Source organism: Marmota marmota, unplaced genomic scaffold (genome assembly GCF_001458135.2).
Source record: "Marmota marmota marmota unplaced genomic scaffold, marMar, whole genome shotgun sequence".
In the NCBI taxonomy this organism is placed as follows: Eukaryota; Metazoa; Chordata; class Mammalia; order Rodentia; family Sciuridae; genus Marmota; species Marmota marmota.
In genome coordinates, this window is record NW_026000185.1 from 20216703 (window position 1) to 20239408 (window position 22706).

Below are 22706 nucleotides of genomic sequence, written 5' to 3' on the forward strand. Positions count from 1 at the left end.
GTAATTTTGAAAAGCGAGGGCAGGACGGCTCTAAGACCTTAGGGGCCAACCTTCCACACTGGAAAGAGAGAGGGCAAGAACCCCTGTTTGCTTTATTATAGATGTGGGAAAATTCAAAGGTTTTCCATAGAAAGTTCTTCTGCCAAATAAGGTAGGAGGTGGGCTGTCCAGACCCAATGGGTCATCCGCAATTCCGTAGCTACAAGAGCAGCCTTCCTAGCCCAGAGAAGACTGAGGTCATGTGCATTGCCTAATTCCTTAAGTGGGAGGAGCCAAAAAATGACTTGCAATGACCAAAATGACCCAAATCTTCTTGGCTCAAGGCCGAGTGAAGATGCTAAATAGCTCAGGAGTGGTTTCTCACAAGTTGTGATGAGTCAAATGACTCAAAGATTACTAATCATTCCTGACTTAGAGATGGAGCAAGCAGGCTGAAGGGTGTCAGTTTGCCTTGCCCCTCAACAAACAGCTTGACCCCAAATCCTCTGAACACAAGCTACTACCTGAGATGGACCTCACCTGGAGCCGTCTGGCACACGGGCTCAACGGAACCAGTAACTGGGTCGGTTTCCTACTTGCAGTTTGAGGCCCTATCCAGAGTGGCTGTGATAAGAAAGTCAGTGGCACTGGGCAGTGGTGGTGGGCAGATCCGTGCTGAAGCTCTACCCAGACACAGTGAGCAGAAGGCACTGCGCAGCACACCCAGATTGAAGGCTAAGGCAGCCTCATCCATCCTGTGTGACCCCACATGTGTGCACTCGAATTGTGGGTGGGAGGACAGAGCATTGGGGAGGCCAATGCCGGGGACAATTCCTGGCCTCTTCAATCCCATTGTGTTTCTTACCTGAAGGACAAGCCATGAACAAGGAGACCAGGATGGGCCCTGTGAGAACCCAAACCACAACTGCCCCGCATGAGGACAAAACCCCTAACCACCCTTTGCCTCCGTCCCACCAACCACCATCATCCTACATGCTTCAAGCTCAGCCACGAAGCATGCTTGGTTCAGATAGTGCCCCTGGCCCTTGCCAACCGCCTCAAGCCTCATCCACTTCCACAAACCCTGCTCTTCCCTATAATCTTACTTCTGCCAGGTCCCGCCTTCCTGTGATAGCCAGTGTGCCGCGGGATGTCAAGGGGGGCTGACGGTTAACCCCACTGAAACGCAGGCCTGATGCAGAGGGTTCAGGCAGTAGAGCAGGTAGACAGACGCTCAAGAAATGTCACCGCCTCTCTTTATTTTTCCCGGGGCCAATGGGACATTTAGGTCAGGGCCGAATGCTGGGGATATGATTTCTGTGACCAAGGACCCAGGGAGGGTCTGGGAAGCTGCTAGATGCTTGTTTCAAGAAAGTTCCCAGGGCGATGGTGAGGCACCCTGCAGCTCGCAGCGGGTGCAGCTTAGCGTATCCTCTCCAGGCCAGAGCCAGAGCCAGAGCCAGAGCCAGAGGTCCAAGCTCTGCCCCAGAACGCCGGAGGCGGAACACGTGGCCAGCGCCAACCAATTAGCGAGCGCTGGGGCAGGGTCGTCCTCACGCAGGCTCTGATTGGCTAGCTGATGGCCCGCGCCAAACTCTTGACTGTTGGAATCGCCTTCTCGCCTGAGGGAGGAGGTGCTGCGCTGCTGACCCAGTGAGGTCGCGAGTAGATGTCCCAGCGGAAGTGGCTTCACTAAGGACTCTGGCCAAGTCCCAGGGGTCCTTCTATCTCTTCTGGGTGGCCTTTGTCCCTGGACCACTGCGATGAGACAGCGCAGACTACCTCTGGGAGGAGCTGCAGCGGGACTTGGAGGACGAGTAAGCAGTGAGTGGAGCGGCCTGGGTCCTCCCTAGGAGGGAAGAGGGCTCCTGGGGCCGGGTAGGACCTGCTTCCCTTCCTTCTGCCCCCAAGAGGTGGGGAGTATAGTATTTAGCCTTCATTGGGAGGTAAAGGCCATTGTAGCCGTTTTAAGTATAGCCCCTCCCTTACCCTGCACCAGTTTTAAAATTAGCTAATAGCTGAGAATGTAACCCTGAGCTCCTTTTGTCCGGGCCCAGGCAGAGCTGTGTTAGAGATAAACAGAGGCCAACTTCCCACTCAGGTGCACTTGCTAACCACGTTTGGTAGCACACCATTGACTGGCCCACTTCTGAAGACATGTTTAATTTCTTGTGGCACCTTGGTATTTGTAACAGTGGAAGCCAGGTTCTGGGAAAGTGCCAACCATGGTAATAGAACCCTCAGGGATTATAGTACCACTAATCACCATATCCCCAGAGAGCTGGGGCTTCCTGTTTGCTGGTGGCTTTGAAGATGGAGAATTGAGAAATTACTTAGGGTTTCAGAGCCCTTACCAGATGAAAAATCTATCCCTCTCTCCAACATTACCCCAATATTAGAGGCATGATAGAGAATTCCCCTGCAGGTTTCCCCGCTATTCAGAAGTCTCAGTGAGGCCCAAGCAAGGGCCTTTGGGAGCTGGAATTTTGATGTTCAGTGGTCCCCAGGAGAAAACCCGGTGGCTCCATAACCTTGGACTTGATGTGGCTACTGATGCCCCTGTGAGGACCATGTTTTTCTGAATCATGGTGTTAGGAAACAGACAGATGAGGACGGTGGGAACATGAGTTAAGAGAGTAATTTTATAAAATGGGCCCTCTGTGCTGACCCCCACATGCTTTGTTTTCCAAGAAGCAACCTACCTGCAGCCCTGCCTGGCCTCACTGGACAGGATATGTCACATCCCTCAGTAAATTACCTGTTCAGGAGAAATGTGGGCCCAAAATAATGTTGATAAGAGGAACTCAAATTATCCTGAAGGAGAAGACTTGTGACCACATCCTGAAACTCTGGGAGATAATGATAGTTTTTCCTATCTATAAAATCTGTTAGAATGTGTGGTTAAGTATCCAATTACAGAGTTTATGGATTGTCCTGATTCAGGAGCCATGTTGGCTCTGCAGCCTGTTGGAGCCTATGGAAACTGAAACCCAGATCTGTGTGTTTGTCACTAGGTCTGTGTGAGCCTTTCTGGGCCTAGCAATCCAGAAGAAAGTCAGAATCTGGGAGCATTTCACCCAGGGGAACACAGGTTGGAGAGGCTGGAGAAAGCTGGGTTCTCCCCAGCTCCACATTTCCTGAAACACACAGGGACTGACTGGTTCCCGACCCCCTCCCAAGTCCCATATCCACCTATCCCCAGGTCCCACCATGTCTAGCATTGGCCTGGCACCCAACAGGGACCTCTAGCTCTCCAATTCCCAGTTGTCCAACCCCTCCCTATATCCCAACCTGGCTCATTGCCACTATGTGGCTAACCGGGCCAATGCAGAAACAGTCTCCTTGATAGGACACAGGTCCCCAGTCCAGGCCTCAAGACCCCCTGGAGAGGTGCCTAACTGGAAATTTGAAAGGGTGGGGCAGAAGAGATTGAGTTTGGAGATCAAGAATTGTGGGGTCCAGGAGCTGGGATTGTGGCTTAGTGGTAGAGTGCTTGCCTAGCATGTTTGAGGCACTGGGTTTGATCCTCGATACCACATTAAAAAATAAAATAAAATAAAAAATTTAGAAAACAGAAATGTGGGGTCCAACAATAAATGTTGGTGCAGATATGGGGAAAAAGGTACACTCATTCATTGCTGGTGGGACTGCAATTTGGTGCAACCACTATGGAAATCAGTATGGAGATTCCTCAGAAAACTCAGAATGGAACCACCATTTGACCCAGGTATCCCACTCCTCAGTTAACCCAAAGACTTAAAATCAGCATACTACAGTGACAAGGCCACATCAATGTTTATAGCAGATCAATTCACAATAGCCAAACTATGGAACCAATCTTGGTGCCCTTCAATAGATGAACGGAGAAAGAAAATGTGCTATATATTTGATGGAATATTACTGAGCTTTAAAGAAAAATGAAATTATAGCATTTGCTGGTAAATGGATAGAGTTGGAGAATATCATATTCCAAAACACCAATTCAAAAACACCAAATCCTGAATATTTTCTCTGATATGTGGATGCTAATTCATATTTGGGAGGCAGCACTAGGGAAGAATAGAGTTTCTTTAGATTAGGGAGAGGGGAGTGAAGGGAGGGGAAGGGACATGGGAATAGGAAGGACAGAAGAATGAGACATGTTATTACCTTATGTACATATATGACTACATGACTGATGTGATTCTGTAACATATATAATCAGAAAAATGAGAAATCATACCCCATTTATGTATATCAAAGTGCATAAATGCATCCTACTGTCATGTATAGATAATTAAAACAAATTAAAAAATGAAAAACATTTAAAAAGTGCAAATGAAAAAATTAAGTTAAATTTTTAAAAAAAGATAAAGAAAGAATTATGGGGTCCACAAGTGAGATAAGGGGTAAGTCCAGGCTTCTATATAAAATGTTTGGAACACAAAAGAGATTCTTGGAGTGTAGTCTTCCAACATGGACTGGCAATTGTATATCCTGCTTCCAGGTGTTCTGCCTCCAAGTCTAACCCTGCAACCTAGAAACCCTCAACACCCTGAGGGTAGAACTACCAGCAAACTCCAGATGACCACACATATCAGCTAAGAAGGGAAGTAGCAACTGTTCATTTTTCCATCAAGATCCTTTTTTTCCCCTCTCATATTTCTACCATTTTTGAAACCAAGTAGTTTTCACGCATCAATTTATTGAGGACTGGGGTGTCTGCCTAGTATATTACTGGTTTATTGTGTATTTTTTTATTTTTACTTTTTCATTTTTATTATTTTTTCTATATATATATGTATATATATATATATTTTTTTTTTCCTCTCAGTTATCTGTTTCACTCAATTCTCTTTCTCTTTTCTCCTGCTAACAGCCAACTCCTATTAATTCCTCTCTCTTCCTATAATATTTTACTTCTATCTTCTCTTTTCCTTCCTCATAAACATCACATCTGATGCCACTTCTGTTCTCTCTTTGTCCACCATTTGAAGTCATAAGCCCCTTTTGCAAACTTACTGTTTATATTGTAGGTAATAATTGAACACATCATTTCTGTGAATTGTGACAAATCTGTACACATCTTAATAGGAGGTATTTGGTTTAAGACTGTGTATTGTGTGTATTGGGTGCTGTTAATGTTGGTACTGTTAAAATTAATTTTAATATTCTTCCTTAATGGGAGGTACTGGAAACATTCAGACACTGTAAGTCTATAGGGTAGGAATTGTACTGCCTCAGATCACATGGCTAGATGGGAAGGTACACAAACAACATGAAAAACTAAGGGAATAAAGTGCTCCAAACAAACCAGGATGCTCCAATAATAGAATCCATTGACATCACAGTAGAAGAAATATCAGAGAAGGAGTTCAGAATGTACAAAGTTAAACTGATCCATGATGTAAGGGAGGATGTAAGGAGTGAAATTAGAGATAAATTTCTGGTGAAAGATGGCTTCAATAAAGAGATAGAGATCCTGAAAAGATATAAGCAAAAATATGTGAAATGGGGCTGGTTTTGTGGCTCAGCAGTAGAGCACTCACCTAGCACTTGAGAGGCCCTGGGTTCGATCCTCAGCACCACATAAAAATAAATAAATAAAACAAAGGTATTGTGTACAACTAAAAAATAAAAAAAATATGTGAAAGGAAGGACTAAATAAACCAAAGTAAAATTCAATGGAAAATATCACCAACAGACTAGACCACCCGGAAGACAGAATCTCAGGCAATGAAGACAAAATATGTAATCCTTTTCTTTTGGATACTAGGGATTGAACTCAGGGGTACTCAGCCACTGAGCCACATCTCCAGCCCTATTTTGCATTTTAATTAGAAACAGGGTCTCACTGAGATGCTTAGTGCCTCACTTTTGCTAAGACTGGCTTTGAACTTGTGATCCTCTTGCTTCAGCCCCCCTGAGCCACTGGAATTACAAGTGTGTGCCACCATGCCTGCAAAATACATTATCTTGAAAATAAAGTTGACCACACAGAGAAGATTGTAAGAAACCATGAACAGAACTTCCAAGAATTGTGGGATAACATGAAAAGATGAAATTTAAGATTTATCAGGATAGACAAAGGAACGGAGATACAAACCAAAGGAATACACAATCTGTTTGATGAAATAATATCACAAAATTTCCCAAACCTAAAGAATGAAATGGAAAATCAAATACAAGAGGCTTACAGGACCCCAAGTGAACAAAATTACAATAAACTCACACCAAGACACCTTATAATGTGAATAACTAACATATAGAACAAGGAGAGAATTTTAATGGCTGTGAAAGAAAAATATCAGGTTATGTATGGGGGAAACCAGTTTGGATCTCAGCTGATTTCTCAACCCAGACCTTCTACACTAGAAGGTCCTGGAACAATATATATCAAGCTCTGAAAGAAAGTGAATGCCAACCAAGAATTTTATATCCAGTAAAATTAAGCTTCAGATATAAAAATTAAAAAAAGATCCTTGCATGATAAAAGAAAGTTAAAAGAATTCACAACTAGAAAGCCTGTACTTCAGAACATTCTCAGTAAAATATTCCATGAGGAGGAAATGAAAAAACAATGTGAAAACCAGGAAACTACACTAAAGGAAAAGTCAATGAGAGCAATAACTAAGTCAAATTAAAAAACCAGAAACAAACCAAATGACCAGGAATTCAAATCATATCTCAATCATAACCTTGAATTATAATGACCTAAACTCATCAACCAAAAGACAGATTGGCAGATTGGATTAAAAAACACTCACCTTATTGGCAAAGCCATCCACAGCCTGAAGGTGAAAGGATTAGAAACAACATATCACTCATATGAATTGGGTAAACAAGCAGGATTTCCCAACCCATATCAGATAAAGTGGACTTTAAGCCAAAGTTAGTCAGATGGGACAAAGAAGTACATTTCATACTGCTTAAGGGAATTATACGTCAGTAAGACATAACAATCATAAACATTTATGCCCCAAACAATGGAACATCATTGTACATAAAATAATCCCTTCTCAATTTCAAGAATCAAACAGACCACAACCCAATAATACTGGGTGTCTTTAACACACCTCTCTTACCACTGGATAGATCTTGCAAACAAAAGTGAAAAAACGAAACTATAGAACTGAATAATACAATCAACAATTTAGACTTAATGGACACATATAGAATATTTCATCCATCAAGGGGTGGATACACTTTCTTCTCAGAAGTACAGAGATCCTTCTCTAAAATAGACCATATTTTAGGCCATAAAACAAGTCTTAGCAAATACAAAAAAAATTATAGTACCATGCATTCTATCAGGTCCCAATGGAATGAAATTAGAAATTAACGAAAAAAAAATAAAAAATCAAAGCTACTCTAATACCTCAAGACTAAATAATATCCTATTGAATGATGGAGACTAAATAATATGCTATTGAATGATGAATGGATAGCACAAGATATCAGGGATGAAATTAAAAAAACTTAAGAGATAAATGAGAAAACTTTATACAATATATCAAAATCTCTGAGACACTATGAAGGCAGTGCTAGGAGGAAAGTTGAGCTCATTCATTAAGGGAATAGAAAGTCAATGAGTAAATGACCTAACTTTATACCTGAAAGCCCTAGAAAAAGAAAAACAAATATACACACAAAGCAGTAGAAGATAGGAAATAATTAAAATCAGGCTAAAATCAACAAAATTGAAACAAAAGAAACAATTCCAAAAATTGACAAAACAAAAAGTTTGTTCTTTGTAAAAATAAATAAAATTGAAAAACCCTTAGTGGACTAATGAAGTGACATAGAGATAAACTCAAATTGACAAAATTTGTGATGAAAAAGGAAATATCATAAAGGACACTTCTGAAATACAGAGGAGTATTAGAAACTATTTTGAAAATTTGTATTCCAATAAAATAGTACATCTTGAAGTCATTGACAAATTTTCAGAGATATGTGATCTACCCAAACTGAATCAGGAGGACATACACAAATTAAACAGATCAGTTTCAAGCAATGAAATAGAAGATGCCATCAAAAGCCTTCCAACCAAGAAAAGCCCAAGGCCAGATGGATTCTTAGCCAAGTTGTATAAGACCTTCAAAAAAGAATGAACACCAATTCTCCTCAAATTATTCCATGAAATAGAAAAGAAGGGAATTCTTCTAAACTCATTCTATAAGGCTAGTATCGCCCTGATACCAAAACCAGACATCAAGGAAAGAAAACTTCAGACCAAATTCCATGATAAAGATAGATGCAAAAATTATCAATAAAATTCTGGCAATGGCATACCAAAACATATTAGAAAGTTAGTGCACCACCATCAAGCAGAGTTCATCCCAGGGATGCAGGGTTGATTCAACATACGGAAAACAATAAACCTAATTCATCACATTAATAGACCTAAAGACAAGAATCACTGATCATCTCAATAGATGCAGAAAAAGCATTTGACAAAAAACAACACCTCTTCATGTTCAAAACACTAGAAAAACTAGGGATAGTAGGAATATACCTCAATATTGTAAAAGCTATCTATGCTAAACCCAAGGCCAACATCATTCTAAAGGGAGAAAATTGAAAGCATTCCCTCTAAAAACTGGGACAGAACAGGGATGCTCTCTTTCATCACTTCTATTCAACATAAGTCCTGTAAACTCTAACTAGAGCAATTAGATAAAAACAGATAAAATAGGTTAAAAGGAAATGAAGAACTCAAATTATCTCTATTTGCTGGGACATGATTCTAAATTTAGAAGATCAAAAAAAATTTCACCAGAAAACTTCTAGAACTAATAAATGAATTCAATAAAGTACCAGGATATAAAATCAACACCAATAAATCAAACACGTTCTAATACATCCACTGAAAGAGAAATTAGGAAAACTATTCCATTTACAATAGCCTTAAAAATAAAATACTTGGCAATCAATCTAACAAAAGAGGTGAAGGATATCTACAAGGAAAACTACAGAACACTAAAGAAAGAAATTGAGGAAGACCTTAGAAGATGGAAAGATCTCCGATGTTCTTGAATAGGCAAAATTAATATTGTCAAAATGGCCATATTACCAAAAGTGTTATACAGAGTTAATGAATTCATATTAAAATCCAAATGACACTTTTTAAAAAACATTGTTTTTGGTTGTAGATGCACACAATACCTTAATTTAGTATTTTTAATGTAGTACTGGGGATCAAACCCAGTGCCTCATGCATGCTAGGCAAGTGCTCCACCACTGAGCCACAACCCCAGCCCCAAATGATATTCTTAATAGAAGTAAAAAAAAAGCAAACATGAAATTCATTTGGATAAGTAAGAGACCCAGAGTAGTCAAAACAATCTTTAGCAAGAAGAATGAAGCAGTAGGCATCACAATACTGCACCTCAAACTATATTACAGAGCCATAGTAACAAAAACAGCATGGTATTGGCACCAAAACAGAATAGAAGACACAGAGGCAAACCCACATAAATACAATTATCTCATCTTAGAGGCACCAAAAAGCATTCATTGTAGCAAAGATAGCTTCTTCAAAAAATGGTGCTGGGAAAACTGGTAATCCATAGGTAGCAGAATGAAAATAAATCCCTAACTCTCACACTGCACAAAACTCAACTCAAAGTGGATCAAAGACTTAGGAACTAGAAGAGACACCTTGTGGCAAATAGATGAAAAAGTAGGGCCAAATCTTCGCTATGTAGGGTTAGGAACTGAATTCCTTAACAAGACTCCTAAAGCACAAGAAGTAAAATCAGAATCAATAAATGGGGTGGATTCAAACTAAAAAGCTTCTTCTCAGCAAAGAAAATGAGAGCCTACAGAATGGGTAAAAATCTTTACCACATGCATCACAGATAGAGCTTTAAGAACTGAAAAAACTCAACACCAAGAAAACAATCAATAAATGAGCTAAGGAATCGAACAGACACTTCACAGAAGAAATACAATCAATTAAAAACATGAAAAAAATGTTCAACATCTCTAGAAATTAGCAAAATGCAAATCAAAACTACTCTAAAACTTCATATCACTTCAATCACAATGGCAATTATCAAAAATACAAGCAGTTATAAATATTGGCAAGGATGTGGGGAAAAAAGGTACACTTATAATTGCTGGTGGAACTGCAAATTGGTGCAACCACTATGGAAAGCAGTATGGAGATTCCTCAGAAAACTTGGAATGGAACCACCGTTTGACCAGCTTTTCCACTCCTTGGTTTATACCCAAAGGACTTGAAATCAGCTTACTACAGGGACACCATCACATCAATGTTTACAGCAGTTCAATTCACAATAGCCAAACTATGGAACCCACCTACCCACCTAGATGCCTTTCAACAGATGAATGGATAAAGAAAAAGTGATATATATATATATATATAGAATATTAGCCTTAAAGAAGAGTGAAATGATGGCATATTCAGGTAAATGGATGGAGCTAGAAAATATCATAAGCTAAATAAGCCAAACCCAAAAAATACTAAAGGCTGAATGTTTTCTCTGATATGTGGATGCTAATTCAAAATAAGGGGGCGGGGCCAGGGAAAAATAGAAGCACATTGGATTAGACAGAAAGGAGTGAAGGGAGGGAGGGGATATGGTAGTAGAAATGATAATAGAATGAAGCAGACATTATATTCTATATGCGTATATGATACATGACCAGTGTGATTCAATATTGTGTACAACTTGAAGAGTGAGGAGTTGTACTCCATTTATGTATGGTATGTCAAAATGCACTCCACTGTCGTATATAACTAATTAGAACAAAAAAAATTTAAAATCCAAACAAAACCGATCAGCATGGGCCAAGGTGACCTAGTGTTGCCATGATAATGCAGACTTAAAAGTCTGAAGTCACCCTGCTCTCCAGGAAAAGTCAAGAGGTGGACATGGGCAGGACTCTCTGGAAATCTCTCTTTGGTCCCCAGTAAAACTGGAATGCAGGAGAGGCATGTTGTCCTCCTCTCTGAGAGGACCACTTGTGGGAGGCCATCCTCGCACGTGATTTGAGTTACCTCCCTGGCTGGGTGAGAGGCGCTTAGACACATCTGTGTCAGAGCTTTCCTCACCCTTTTCCGGGTCCAAGGGCTTGTACGTGCACAGGCATGTCTGTCCACTGTCCCGAAGACCCAATCATCGCCCCTGACCTTGGGATGCTGCCCCCCTTAACCTTCATTGGATGGGATTTTCCCCGGAATTTTTTGTTCCCCAATAAAAGTCCACTCCCTGGCGTGTTCTCTCTCTCTCGCTAGCCTCTTCAGTAAACCTCACTACTGCATTAGGTGGATGGAGGCTGGAGCTAGGGGGAGCCATCCTGGAGCTGGTTTTAAAGGTAACTAGAGTCTTATCTCTTTAATTTAAAACTCCCTAGCATTTCGCTCATGATTCGAACCTTCTTTAATGAAGCCAGTGCTGGTTGCTGGGCAGACCCACTCTCTCTCCCTTGAGAGTATCCCCTTTCCCTTTTCCTATCCTTTCAATAAACTCATTCCTGTTACTCTGAGTGACATGTCTGAAACCTTCTGACTTGATGGCAAGAATCAGGTTTGAGGAGAGGGTCTTCACAGTTCCTCAGTTTCTTAGAAGGCCCCAGCTCTGTACCAGTGGGATGTGAGAACATGGGGTTGGGATTAGGGTTAGAGCAGGAAAGTAAGACTGATTTGAGGCAGAAAACTGGAGCAGATGGTATATATATATATATATATATATATNTAGGAAGGACAGAAGAATGAGACATGTTATTACCTTATGTACATATATGACTACATGACTGATGTGATTCTGTAACATATATAATCAGTATTTAACTCCCTAGGCTGGACTCACATCAGGAGCTCAAGTGATCCTCCCCCTCTCATCCTCCTGAGTAGCTGGGAATAGAGGTGTTCACCTCCATACCTGGCATTCCCCTGTATTTCATTTATTTACTTTTTAGTACGAGAGATTGAACCCAGGGCACTTAACCACTGATCCACATCCCCAGATTGTTTTATTTTTTATTTTGAGAAGTCTTGCAAAATTGCTGTGGCTCATTTGAAATTGTGATCATCCTGCATCATTCTCTCAGAGCTGCTAAGATGACAGGCCTGTGCCACCACACCCAGCTCTCCCTGTATTTTAAAGGCCAACTTCTTAGTCCCTGAATTACCTCCACCCCTACCACCCTCTCTTGTTTCCATCCTGAGAATGGGGTGGTGAAGATGGGAGTCTTAATGGTTACAGCTTTACCCTTCTGGTCCTGGGGATCATTTTCTGACCTCTTTAGTTCCCCTGAACCAGCAGGACAAATAGTGGGTGAGTCTACTCATGAGGACTCTGGAAGAGCCCATGGTCCCCACCGTGCAGGAGAAATGCAGAAAAGGAGCATCACTCCTTTAAGAGGCCCGGCCTGTAGCCTCCCCGCACCCACCACAGTATTTACCAAATGTTGAGGGGACCCTCCCCTGTTTTATAGAGGAGATGTGATTTGCCTACATTCATGTGGCTCGCATAGAGATTGAGACCATTTGGGTATTCAGGGACATTCGTACATCTTTCCCAGCATTACCTATCCAGGTAGATAATGAGGAAAGGGCAAGGAATAGGGCTTTGGTCATCCCTGCACAGTATGCAGCAACCCCTACTATGGCCCAAACACCCATCCCAAAGAGCCCTGTGTTGTCCCAGCTCAGGGGGTCACTCCTAAGTTGGGGGCAAAACCTACTCCCAAGACCCCTCTTCACAGGACCTATTTCTGTCAGGTCCTTCTCTCCCAGAGGCCAGGCCCAGGCAGGACCCCCAGAGGCAGCAGCACAATGCAGTGAACAGTTGGGCCATGACCCAGGATCTGCCCTTCTGGGAGCCTGTCTCCTGCTTGTGCCTCACTTTATTCATCCTTAAACCAGGCCAGGCTGTTCCTTTGGTTCTATGATTGTTTGTTTGTTTTTAAAAAAATTCCCATTTTTATTTTTATCCTTTGGATCTGCAGTCCTAACATGCATTAATGCCTGGTTTTGGTCCTTTTCACTTCCAAAAAAAGGCCAAAATGGAGAGTCATGGGTCATTAAATCTTCTGACGTGTGCATCAATAGACAGTCTTGTAGTTGTGAGAACATGACAGAGAACTTACACAAACCTAGATGCTACAGGTCACTCTCCTGTTGCCTCTTTTATTATTGTTATTTTTATTAATACTATTATTATTTTCAAAATGACAGTTTAACCCAGGGATGCTTGACGACTGTACCCATCCTTTTCTTATATTTTATTGTGAAGCAGGTTCTCAATAAGTTACTCAGGATCTGAATCTGGCTTTGAACTTGCAATCCTCCTGCCTCAGCCTCCTGAGTCACTGGGATTATAGGCCCTCACCACTGCACCCACCTCCATGTTGTCTCTCTATGGAAACAAGAGATGCAGTAAACATGAGCTGTGGGGGAGGGGCTGCTGCTGATGTCACAGGGCCCATTGCTTTCCAGTTTATTTTTTTATAAGGTCCAAAGACTCTAATGATCAGAAGTGAAGTATCATAAATACCTAAATATTCACCCTTGCTTACTGTCATCGAGTGGCCACACAGTAGGTTTATTTACGTGTAGTGTGTTGCACTAGGGTATTGAAATGGCTGTGGCATCACTGGGGGAAGGGAGGTTTCCAGCTCCCTCATGTGCATGATATGTGGCTGTGAGTGGGGGAAATGACCTTTTGCAGCCCAGGACTATCCTCAAGGTTTCCTTAGTCCTCCCCAAGACAGAGGTGATTCTGGCTACACCTCCTGGTTCTCTCTTCTTCTGCGACCCAAGGCCTGTGCCTCCCTCCTTCCTCCCACAGCCCACTCTGCTTCTTGCTGTGGGGGGGAACCTGGGGACTTGGCAGAGCCCCACCTTATGTCCTGAAGCAAGGCACATGTGTGGCTGCCACCCAGGTGCTGCCTTCCAGGCCCACAAATGCCACTGCCCTGGCTTCCCTGCCAATGTGTGAAGACTCCTCCGCCCTTGGTCTTGTCTCCTTGCCAATTTGGTTCTGTTTGAAGGTGAGGGGTGTGTGGAGCCATGCCTGAGAGGCCAGAGATCCACATTGAATAATTGTTTCTCAACTTTTGCATGAATTACCTCATAGATGATTAGAGAAGTGCCCAGAAGGGTAAGGCTGCTGTGGGTTTTGCTGACCCAGCACACTCAGGCCAACAGTGCCCAGGTCAGGAGACAGAGGTGACTGCTCCTCCAAACCACCCTTTGGCAACTTTCTAGCTCCTCCTCATGGTCTCCACACCTCATCACCCTGGCAGCTTAGCTTGTCAGAGTCCCAACTTGGACATCTTGTGGATGGGCAGGGAAGGGGATGGACCCTTGGTGGAAACTGGGAGGTGGGGGCTCCCTGCTAAATTCCTCTGACAGCACAAGGCAGGGTTCTGGGGGTCTCAGGGCAAGTGCCCATCCCTGAGGCTTCAAGGGCATGCCTCCTTCCCTCTGTGGCCAAGATCATGGGTTTATACAATGATTTGGAGCTGCCTCAGAAGACCATGTGAGAAGGGTGCTGATGAACTTGCTGCAACAGTCAGCCATGATCCTGCCCCTGTGGATCGGGAAGCCTGATGACAAGTGAGGGTGGCAGCCAGCGGGGGGGCCTGGTGTCCAGGCCCAGACTAATGCTCTTTCCACTCACAGGCCCCCACCCCTCTGTGGAGCCATTCCAGCCTCAGGGGACTATGTGGCCAAGCCTGGAGACAAGGTGGCTGCGCGGGTCAAGGCTGTGGATGGGGATGAGCAGTGGATCCTAGCAGAGGTGGTCAGTTATAGCCATGCCACCAACAAGTGAGTGGACACCCACCCCGCTGAACCTTGCTCACCACACCCTCTTCCGCTGGCATTGTTCAGCCTGTGTGCACAGTGGGTGAAGAGCTTCCCCGGAGGGCACCTGGGCAGGAGGTGTGGGAGGCACTGGGCTCCTCGGGCCACTTTCCCATTCTCCATCTCCCCCTCCTCCTCTTTCTGGCTCCCTGGCTTGCAGTGGGCACCTGGCTACACCCGGTGTTCCTCTTCCATTCTCCCACAGGTATGAGGTAGATGACATTGATGAAGAAGGCAAAGAGTGAGTGTCCAGCTGGGAATGGGTGGCCAGGCTCCTGGCAAGTGATCCACTGGGCTGTCTTAAGCCACCGGTGGACAGCCAACCCAGACATGGACCCTGAGGCCTTATCCAGAGGGGCAGCTGGCGTTGGCTCAGTATCTCCAGACCACCTGCTTCCACCATGTCCTGATCCACACATCCCACAGCAGGTAAGGCAGCCTCTACGGAGAGGACTTTCGTTACATCTAGACCCCAGACAGGGCATGGGGTCATCTTCCAATTCCTTCTCTTTTCTGCTCTCATGGCCTCACAGCTTCAAGGACCAGCCTCTACCTTGTGAATGCCTCCTGCCCAGCCTGAGCCTGAGCCTGAGCCTGCCCCCAGGGAGCAGGCCGATCTGCCCTCCTGTCCTTCCTCATCTGGGCAGTCAGAGAAGCGTGAGCTGGGTGCACGTGCCCAGACCTCCTGACTCTCGCTTTCACCCCTCCAGCTGACGCTGACCCATGTGAAACGGGTCACATGTAACCTGACGCAGGCTAAACGCTCTTCCTCTTGGGCCTTCAGGACACCTGCCTGCTGCCCTCTGGGTTGCTTTATCTTCTTAACTCAGGGGTCCTGAGTGGCAACAGACCCCTTGTCATTCTAGCACGACCCTTTGAGGATGGAGTCTCACCCCTCCTCTCCCTGCATTTTGTCTTCTGCCCTAGGCCACCTTCACTGAGGACCAGCTCTGGAGCAGCAGGGAGTGGGAAGGGGACCTGGACCCCTTGACTTCAGAGGGGAAGGTGAGGCCTGGAGGTGCCTGGAACTCTCAGGGTTCCTGCTGGCCCAGGGCTCCAGGCCAAGAGGAGGCTGGCCTGTCCTGGAAGCCTCTGACCAGTGCCTCCTGTCTGCATCCTACAGGTCTCGGATGAAAACTCCATTCTGTTTGAAGACATCGCTATGCAGATGGCTGCTCCCCCTCCCTCAATGTGGCTCAGAGGTAAGTAGTGGCTTGTAAAGAGTCCCCAAAAAGTGAAGCATGCTAGGAGACTAGAGGGAGGAGGCAACAGAGGACCTTACAGGACCCAACGTCCTTCCTCTTCTCTCATGTCTCCTGGGCCTTCCCTCTGCACACCCTCTTTCCCACCCAGGAAAGACACATGGTCCTGGCAGGCTGCCGGACAGAGGGCTCTACTTGGTCCCAGTGGGATTTAGTTAGTGTCAGGTGGCCTCTTGTTGGACACATCATGTTTTATTCCTGAGGTCATAGGTCAGGCTTGTGCCCATGCTCCCCCTGCAGTGGCTCCCCACGACACCACTCAGAGCTGCCAGCGGAAGTTGAGCTTGCAGCCTGCCATCTTCTTAGCATAGTGGGCGTCAAAGCGCTCATTCTGGGCCACAGTGAAGACAGATTTCCAGTCCCCCACGATGCCTGGGGAGGGAAAAAAGGGGCTGAGTCCCCCCCACACAGGTGGCCCCAGGTGGCTCAGGGGAAGCTCTGGCAGCTGCTTCCACACACCCTTCTGCAGCCACCCACCCTGGCCAGCACACACCTTTCCTCATGAAGGGAGAAATGTTGTGGTCCATGAGCTCAGTCGGAAGGGTGCTGTAGTTAGCCATGGGATTCTTCTTCATCTCCTTGAAGGATGTGTGCTGGATGATGTGATCCACGGTCTCCTCTGACACGGAATGCCCCAGAAACTCCAGGATCTTTCTAATCTCACTTTTGGGGTTCTGAAGCAAGGCACAGGCTCTTCAGAGGGGGCTTGGATTTCTTAAGGAGGATACACAACAGAAATCCCCTCTCTGGTGTTCCGAGGGAGCTGGCCCTTCCACTTGGAAACCTCTCAGCCCCAGCTGCTTCACTCTGGGCCTGTTTCCCTGGACCCACTCCTTTTAGGGTCCAGGACTGAGCCCTGCTTGGTGTCTTATGAGACAGGGCAGGGAAAGTCTTTTTTCAGGAAATAGGTCCCAGGGTTGGCAGAGCCCCGGGCATGTGCAGCTGAGCCAGGTGCTAGGAGATGAGGGCTGTTTTGGGTCCTGAGCTGGGCTGGCTCTGTGGTTCCATGCCAGGAAGGCAGTGTGGGCAACCCTGGGTGGGGTGGGCCTGCCAAAGGGGAGGGTCCTAAGCCTTGTCAGGAACCCTGAGGTTCCAGTCCCCTGGGTGGGACATGGAAGGAAGCAGTGGCAGGCAGTCTCACCTCCTTCAGGTCTTCATAGAAGAGGTAGAGCACCGGGTGGGTGCGGCTCAGCTCCCACCACTCCTGCACGTGCTGGTACCATGACCCATAGGACACTGGGGAAGGGGACCAGCAGGGTTTGGTATGAGTTTTAGGTGGGCTTCCTAAACTCCAGCCCTCTCCTTCCTCCAGATTGGGGCCCACCTTTTCCATCCATGAACTTCTCCAGGAAGCTGTCCCAGGTGCCAGGGTCAGGGTGCACCTTGGCCATTTTGTAGAAGTTGTAATAGGAGACAGCCACGTCCTTTGCATTGCGGGCAACATAGATCACCTGCAGGGACAGACGACACCCACTGCCAGCTACACCACCCCACGCACACACCCCAGGACTGCCTCCCTCCTGCCTGCCTGGCCCCCTCACAGCACCCCTGTGGAGGGTCCCCTCTCGGCTTGACAAGGGAACACGCTGAGGCCTTGAGGCTGACTTGCTGGAGACCTCAGGGATGGCTATGGCTGCTGGGATCTGAACTCAGCTTTGATGGGAGACTCCTGGCTGGTCCCTGGAGTCATACTTCATCCTATCTGACCCCTGGGATTCCACCACACACCCAGATGGAGAACAAGGCAGGCAGGGGACCCTCCAGCCCTGCTGTGAGCCTCTGAGCACCAGGCTCCCCTGCCCTCGGGTCTGCACTGAAGAGTCTTGCTCTCCTCGTCTTGGCCCTGCCACAGTGAGGACAGGTGGCCTTCCCACTTGTGCAGAGACAAAGCTTGAAGAGGCTTTTCCTGCAGAACAGGACCAAAGCTGGAATGGCCTAGTGGCTTCCGCTGCCACTCACCTTGACCTTCTGATCCAGCAGACTCTGGGGAAGCAGGCCCAGGGGCAAGTGTGTCTTGAGGAGCCGAGGGGCGGGTGTATCTTTCAAAGTTTCCAGACCTAAGGTGCAGGCAGCAGATTGGTGAGATGGAGCCCAGAGTGACCTTCTTTAAGATCTTTTGCCCCTGGATTCTGCCACACACCTGATGGGACCCCTGGAACTTTGAACTCAAGGAAGGGTACACGCATGTAAATGGGTGCCCGGTGACACTTCCCTAGGTCACCACCCTGATAGATCATCTCCAGTATCTCGCTCAACCATGTGGTGCCTGGAAAGAGAGAGAGGCAGATGTGAGCAGGGTGAAGGGCTGGGCCCTGAAGACCAAGGTGGGGACTGCAGCCCCAGTGGGGGAGCAGAGTGACCCTCCTCACTTACCAGACTTGGGGTAGGTGCTGATGAGCACATCATCGGGCCAAGCCTGGAAGCTCTGAAGTGGCCCCACCATCTCTGCAAAGTACTTGATGAGCAGGACCCCCTTCACATTGACCAGTGGAGGGCGGGAGGTGTCCTGGACCAGTTCCATGCTGCTGAGTCAGGGGCCAGCGCCTGCTCTGCTTCTCTGAATCCTTTCATAAAACAGGATTTGCTGGATTGTTGCTTTGAGATAAGGACCCTGAGGCTGCAGGGCGTCCTGTGATTTGCCCAGCTTCTCTAAACTACTAAGTGGGGAGCTGGGATTGGAAAGAAGGTCTAACTCCAGTGCCGTGGTTCACAGCTCAGGCTGCGCTTTCTTATTACTTGCAGAACATGACCCCAGTGCCTTCCCACAGCCCAGAACATTGTTAGCAATATCAGGGGTTAGAGTCCAGATACACAGATTTGGAAGCTCTCCCAGTGATTCTAGTGATTTCTTCAGCAGTTGAGAAATTCCTGCAGGCTCTGCCTGTTCCTTTTTGTTTGTTTTTCATTTGTTTTGTATTGTCTGTGGTGCTGAGGGTGGAACCCAGGGTCTCTTGCATGCTAGTCAAGTCCTTTACCACTGGCCGTGCACTAGCTGCCCTGCCCATCCTAACTCTTAACATGCAGCTCATTGTTCTTCCTCCCCTGCTGAGACACAGCCCTAGTGGGCTCATCTCTGATGTTCCCCTCTTGAGTCCCTAGGCCCTTCACATCTGGAAACAACTCAGGCCAGCCAGGCCTGGGATCCCACTTGCCCACCAAGCTCCATCTTGGCTCCAGGATAAACAGGACAATTGAGCAGCTGAACTTGGCTGGTGGGCCAGTCTTGCATGTGAATGAGCAAAACTGATCACTCAGAAAAAGAGGGGAAGGGGACTCCGGCCAGGCTGGAGTTGTCTATTGAGATGGGTGGTCTATTGAGATGTGGGAAAAGAACTGGGAGTTAGAATTCCAGTCAAGGGATCAAATAGGTGCCCGATCAAATGAAAGGAGCACCTGGAAGATGTTGAAGATGTTGGAGATGCTGGGCAGGGACCCGGCTTGTGTCCTCCTGGGCACGCCGGGGATTGGTGGAGGTGTGGAGTGGGTACTGCAGAGCTGTTTTCTGTGGGTCCACAGTGGGAGGGGTGAGGAGCCAGTCCTGGGAATGGCTATCTTCTGGAAGGAAGGTGGGGTTTAGGAATGGGTACATCAGGGTTACCATCCTTATCATTCTGTTGGATCCAGGCATACACCTGTCTTAAAATCCAACATGTGGGTTTAACCTACAGGAAACAAGAGAACTGAAATGAAGAGAAAGAGCCCAAGGATCAGATGGTCCCTCAGCTGTGATCTGGCTACTGCAGGGCTCCCCAAACTTTGTCCCTGCAGGGAAGGTTAACAGATGGCTTTTTCTAATAGATCATGTCAAGGGAGGGGAGGGGAAAATGGGGTGCAGGGCCACTCACCTTCCTGCTGGCTCGTTTGGTGTCAAGGCACCCAGGGCTCAGGGGAGAGCAACCTCAGGCATTTCTGGAACTGCAGGCTCTGAGAGCAGGGCAAGTCCAGAGTGCTGAGTGGGCAGGGTGAAGGGATGGGGGCGGAGCAGAGCAAGGAAGTCTGTTTTGAGGCAGCATGGGATAGGAGAGAAAAATTATGTCGGAGCCTAATAGTTCTAGGAAGAAGTGAGTCCCTGCTTCATGGCTCCTGAGTGACTTCAGAGACATTGCTCACAGCTGCTGAATGGCCCCACAGGTGCTTCTTTCCCTGGGCTTGCAGGGGCCTCCAGAGACAGACATGAAGAGGCTGGGGCACAAGAGCCACAGGGCTCCATGTAAGGGAGCTCCCCAGCTCCTCCTCAGCCTTTTCTCTTATTGTTTGCATTAAAATCCAGTCTCGCTGGGCACTGGAGGTCAAGGGGCTCTGAGTCATGGGTGTGAGTCTCCTGTGCCTTCCCAGAATAGTGTGTCCTCAGAGGTAAGCTGGGGAACGGGATTCAGAAGGGATAGGTAGGGGGATGCTGGACACATGGTTGGGCCAGTGGCCCCTCCTCACACCTCTTCTCCCTGTCCCATGTCCCAGCAAACAACAGAAGGTATCATTGCTCAAAATTCATTTTTCTTCCAGTAACTGGGATTGAACCTAATGGCTCTAACCATTGAGCCACATACCTCGTCCTGTTACAAACTTTTTTTCTCATGGGACAGGGTCACACCAAGTAGCTTATGGTCTTGATAAGTCCTGAGGCTGGCTTTGAACTTTTGATCCTCCTGCCTCAGCCTCCTGAGCTACTGGGTTTATAGCGTGTACCACCAGGTCTGTCTCACTACTCCTAATTGTACTCAATAAAAGCTGTCCAGTTTCTGGTAGAGGGGAGAGGGGACAGAAAAGCAGGGGCAGTGTTAGGGAGGTGGAGGGTCAGGTATGCAGTGATCCCATGGAGACAAGATGTGGTCACATGCAGCCTGGATAGAGGCAGCTAGGAAGGATGTGCCAGTATTACCCCTCACCTGTTCTCATTCCCAGCCATCCTCTTCCTCCTCAGTGTCCACCTGGCACACTCAGATCAGGTCACCCCAAAGTAGTGACTTCACACAATAATCAAGAGTGCAGCTGGTAGGAGATGATACAGAGTCAGGCTTCTCAAGCCCCTTGTGGCCCTGGCCCTGGGGTCTAAGGACTCAGCTGCCCCAGCCTGGACTGGACCACTGGGCCCCTCTCCCCAGAGCTAGGCCAGGCTGGAAAGAGGACAGCACTCACCTAGGACATTGGCCCTCAGGGGCAGAAGCTGCCCTGGCTCTTCCTGAAGGGACTCCTCTGCCAGGCAGATCACATGGGCCCTAGAGGAAATCCTTGATGAGGGCAACAGAGGGACACTGTTCATCCCATCAGAGGTGGCAGGCAGGGAAAGGAAGACAGGAGCAACTCACGTGTACTGAGAAGTAGAGCCAGACCTCCATCTATTAATTTGTTAATTATTATGCGACCATATTCTCTCTGCTATCCTCTTTTTTGAGGTTTTTTTTGGGGGTGGTAGTGGTATTGGGTATTGAACCCAGGGTCACTTGACCACTGAGCTACATATTCAACCCTTATTATTTTTAATTTTTTTAATCATTTATTTATTTACTTTTGATACCAGGGATTGAACTCAAGGGCACTTAACCACTGAACTAAATCCCCAGACCTTTTAAATATTTTATTTAGAGACAAGTTCTCACTGAGTTGCTGAGGGCCTTGCTAAATTGCTGAGGCTGGTTTCGAACTTATGATCCTTCTACCTCAGCCTCCTGAGCCACTTGGATTACAGGCTTGTTCTACCTCACCAGGCTTATTTTTTATTTTGATACAAGGTTTCACAAAGTTGCTGAGGCTGTACTCCAACTTCCCATCCTCCTGCATTAGCCTCCCAAGTTGCTGGGATTACAGGTGAGTGCCACCACACCTGGCTACTCTCTTCTGAAACAGTGAACATAAACTTCCTTCCTGGAGTCTACTGTGAAGAGTGGGGGAGCTGATCACAAGAAAAAAAATATCTATATATATTGTAAAAAAAAAAAATCTAAATTTATATTTATAATAAATATATTTTAAAATATATACATTTATATACAGTAAATATGAATATCATATATAACATTACATATCACTTATTATATATTACATTTTATATTATAACATATAACATGTATTAATATTTATATATAGTCTATATAATATACAACAATATGATACAGTATAACATATGTATTAGGGTTCTCTAGAGGAACAGAATCAACAGGAAGTATGATTATAAACAAGAGATTTATCAGGTTGGCTTATCCGACCAGAAGCTGGATAGTCCACAATGGCTATCCGTAGGCTGGAGAGCTGGAAGAACCAGTAGCTGTGCACTTCAAGAGGCAGAAGTCCCAGAACAAGATGGATACTGGTGCTACCCTAGACCAAGACCGACTGCTTCTGGAAATTCCCTGGAGAAACACTGGCAGAGTTTGGCTTTGGAAGAGTGAAGAAGTGAGGGTCCAGTATCCTCAGATGATCAAAGCAGCAATTAAGAACCCATTCCAGAATAATCCAGCTTGCCTCTGCTGCTGCTTCCTTGTTCTTCCAACTTTCATTCCATCCAAGCCCCCATCCTATTGGGTGTGCTACCCACAATTAGGGAGGATCTCCACTTCAGTTGGCTATCCCACATGCCAATCACCCTAGACACACCCTCATTGACACACCCAGAAGCTTCTTTAAAAAAAAATTTTTTTTTTTAGTTG

General features: G+C 46.1%; 1 protein-coding gene and 1 long non-coding RNA gene across 4 annotated transcripts; one reads left to right on the forward strand and one right to left on the reverse strand.

Annotated features, from left to right (window-relative positions):
- The first annotated feature begins 14511 nt into the window (after positions 1-14511).
- Positions 14512-15253, forward strand: LOC125612359. The gene is made up of 3 exons (XR_007342715.1): positions 14512-14551; positions 14618-14764; positions 15006-15253. It is a non-coding gene; the product is annotated as an uncharacterized LOC125612359 (long non-coding RNA).
- A 982-nt stretch (positions 15254-16235) lies between these two features.
- On the reverse strand, positions 16236-20045 carry LOC107146904 (sulfotransferase 1A1-like). 3 transcript variants are annotated; one of them, XM_015491235.2, is made up of 9 exons: positions 19908-20020; positions 19456-19617; positions 18436-18626; positions 18203-18328; positions 18022-18119; positions 17387-17513; positions 17204-17298; positions 16556-16736; positions 16236-16434 (listed from the first exon to the last, which is right to left on the reverse strand). In XM_015491235.2, the coding sequence occupies exons 3-9, from the start codon at positions 18581-18583 to the stop codon at positions 16322-16324; spliced, it is 888 nt and encodes a 295-aa protein (XP_015346721.1). In that variant the 5' UTR covers positions 18584-18626; positions 19456-19617; positions 19908-20020; the 3' UTR covers positions 16236-16321. The 3 variants fall into 3 exon arrangements, with proteins under 3 accessions (XP_015346721.1, XP_015346722.1, XP_015346720.1); XM_015491236.2 differs by having other exon boundaries at positions 19456-19614; positions 19908-20009; XM_015491234.2 differs by lacking the exon at positions 19456-19617 and having other exon boundaries at positions 19908-20045.
- Between the last annotated feature and the right edge of the window lie 2661 nt (positions 20046-22706).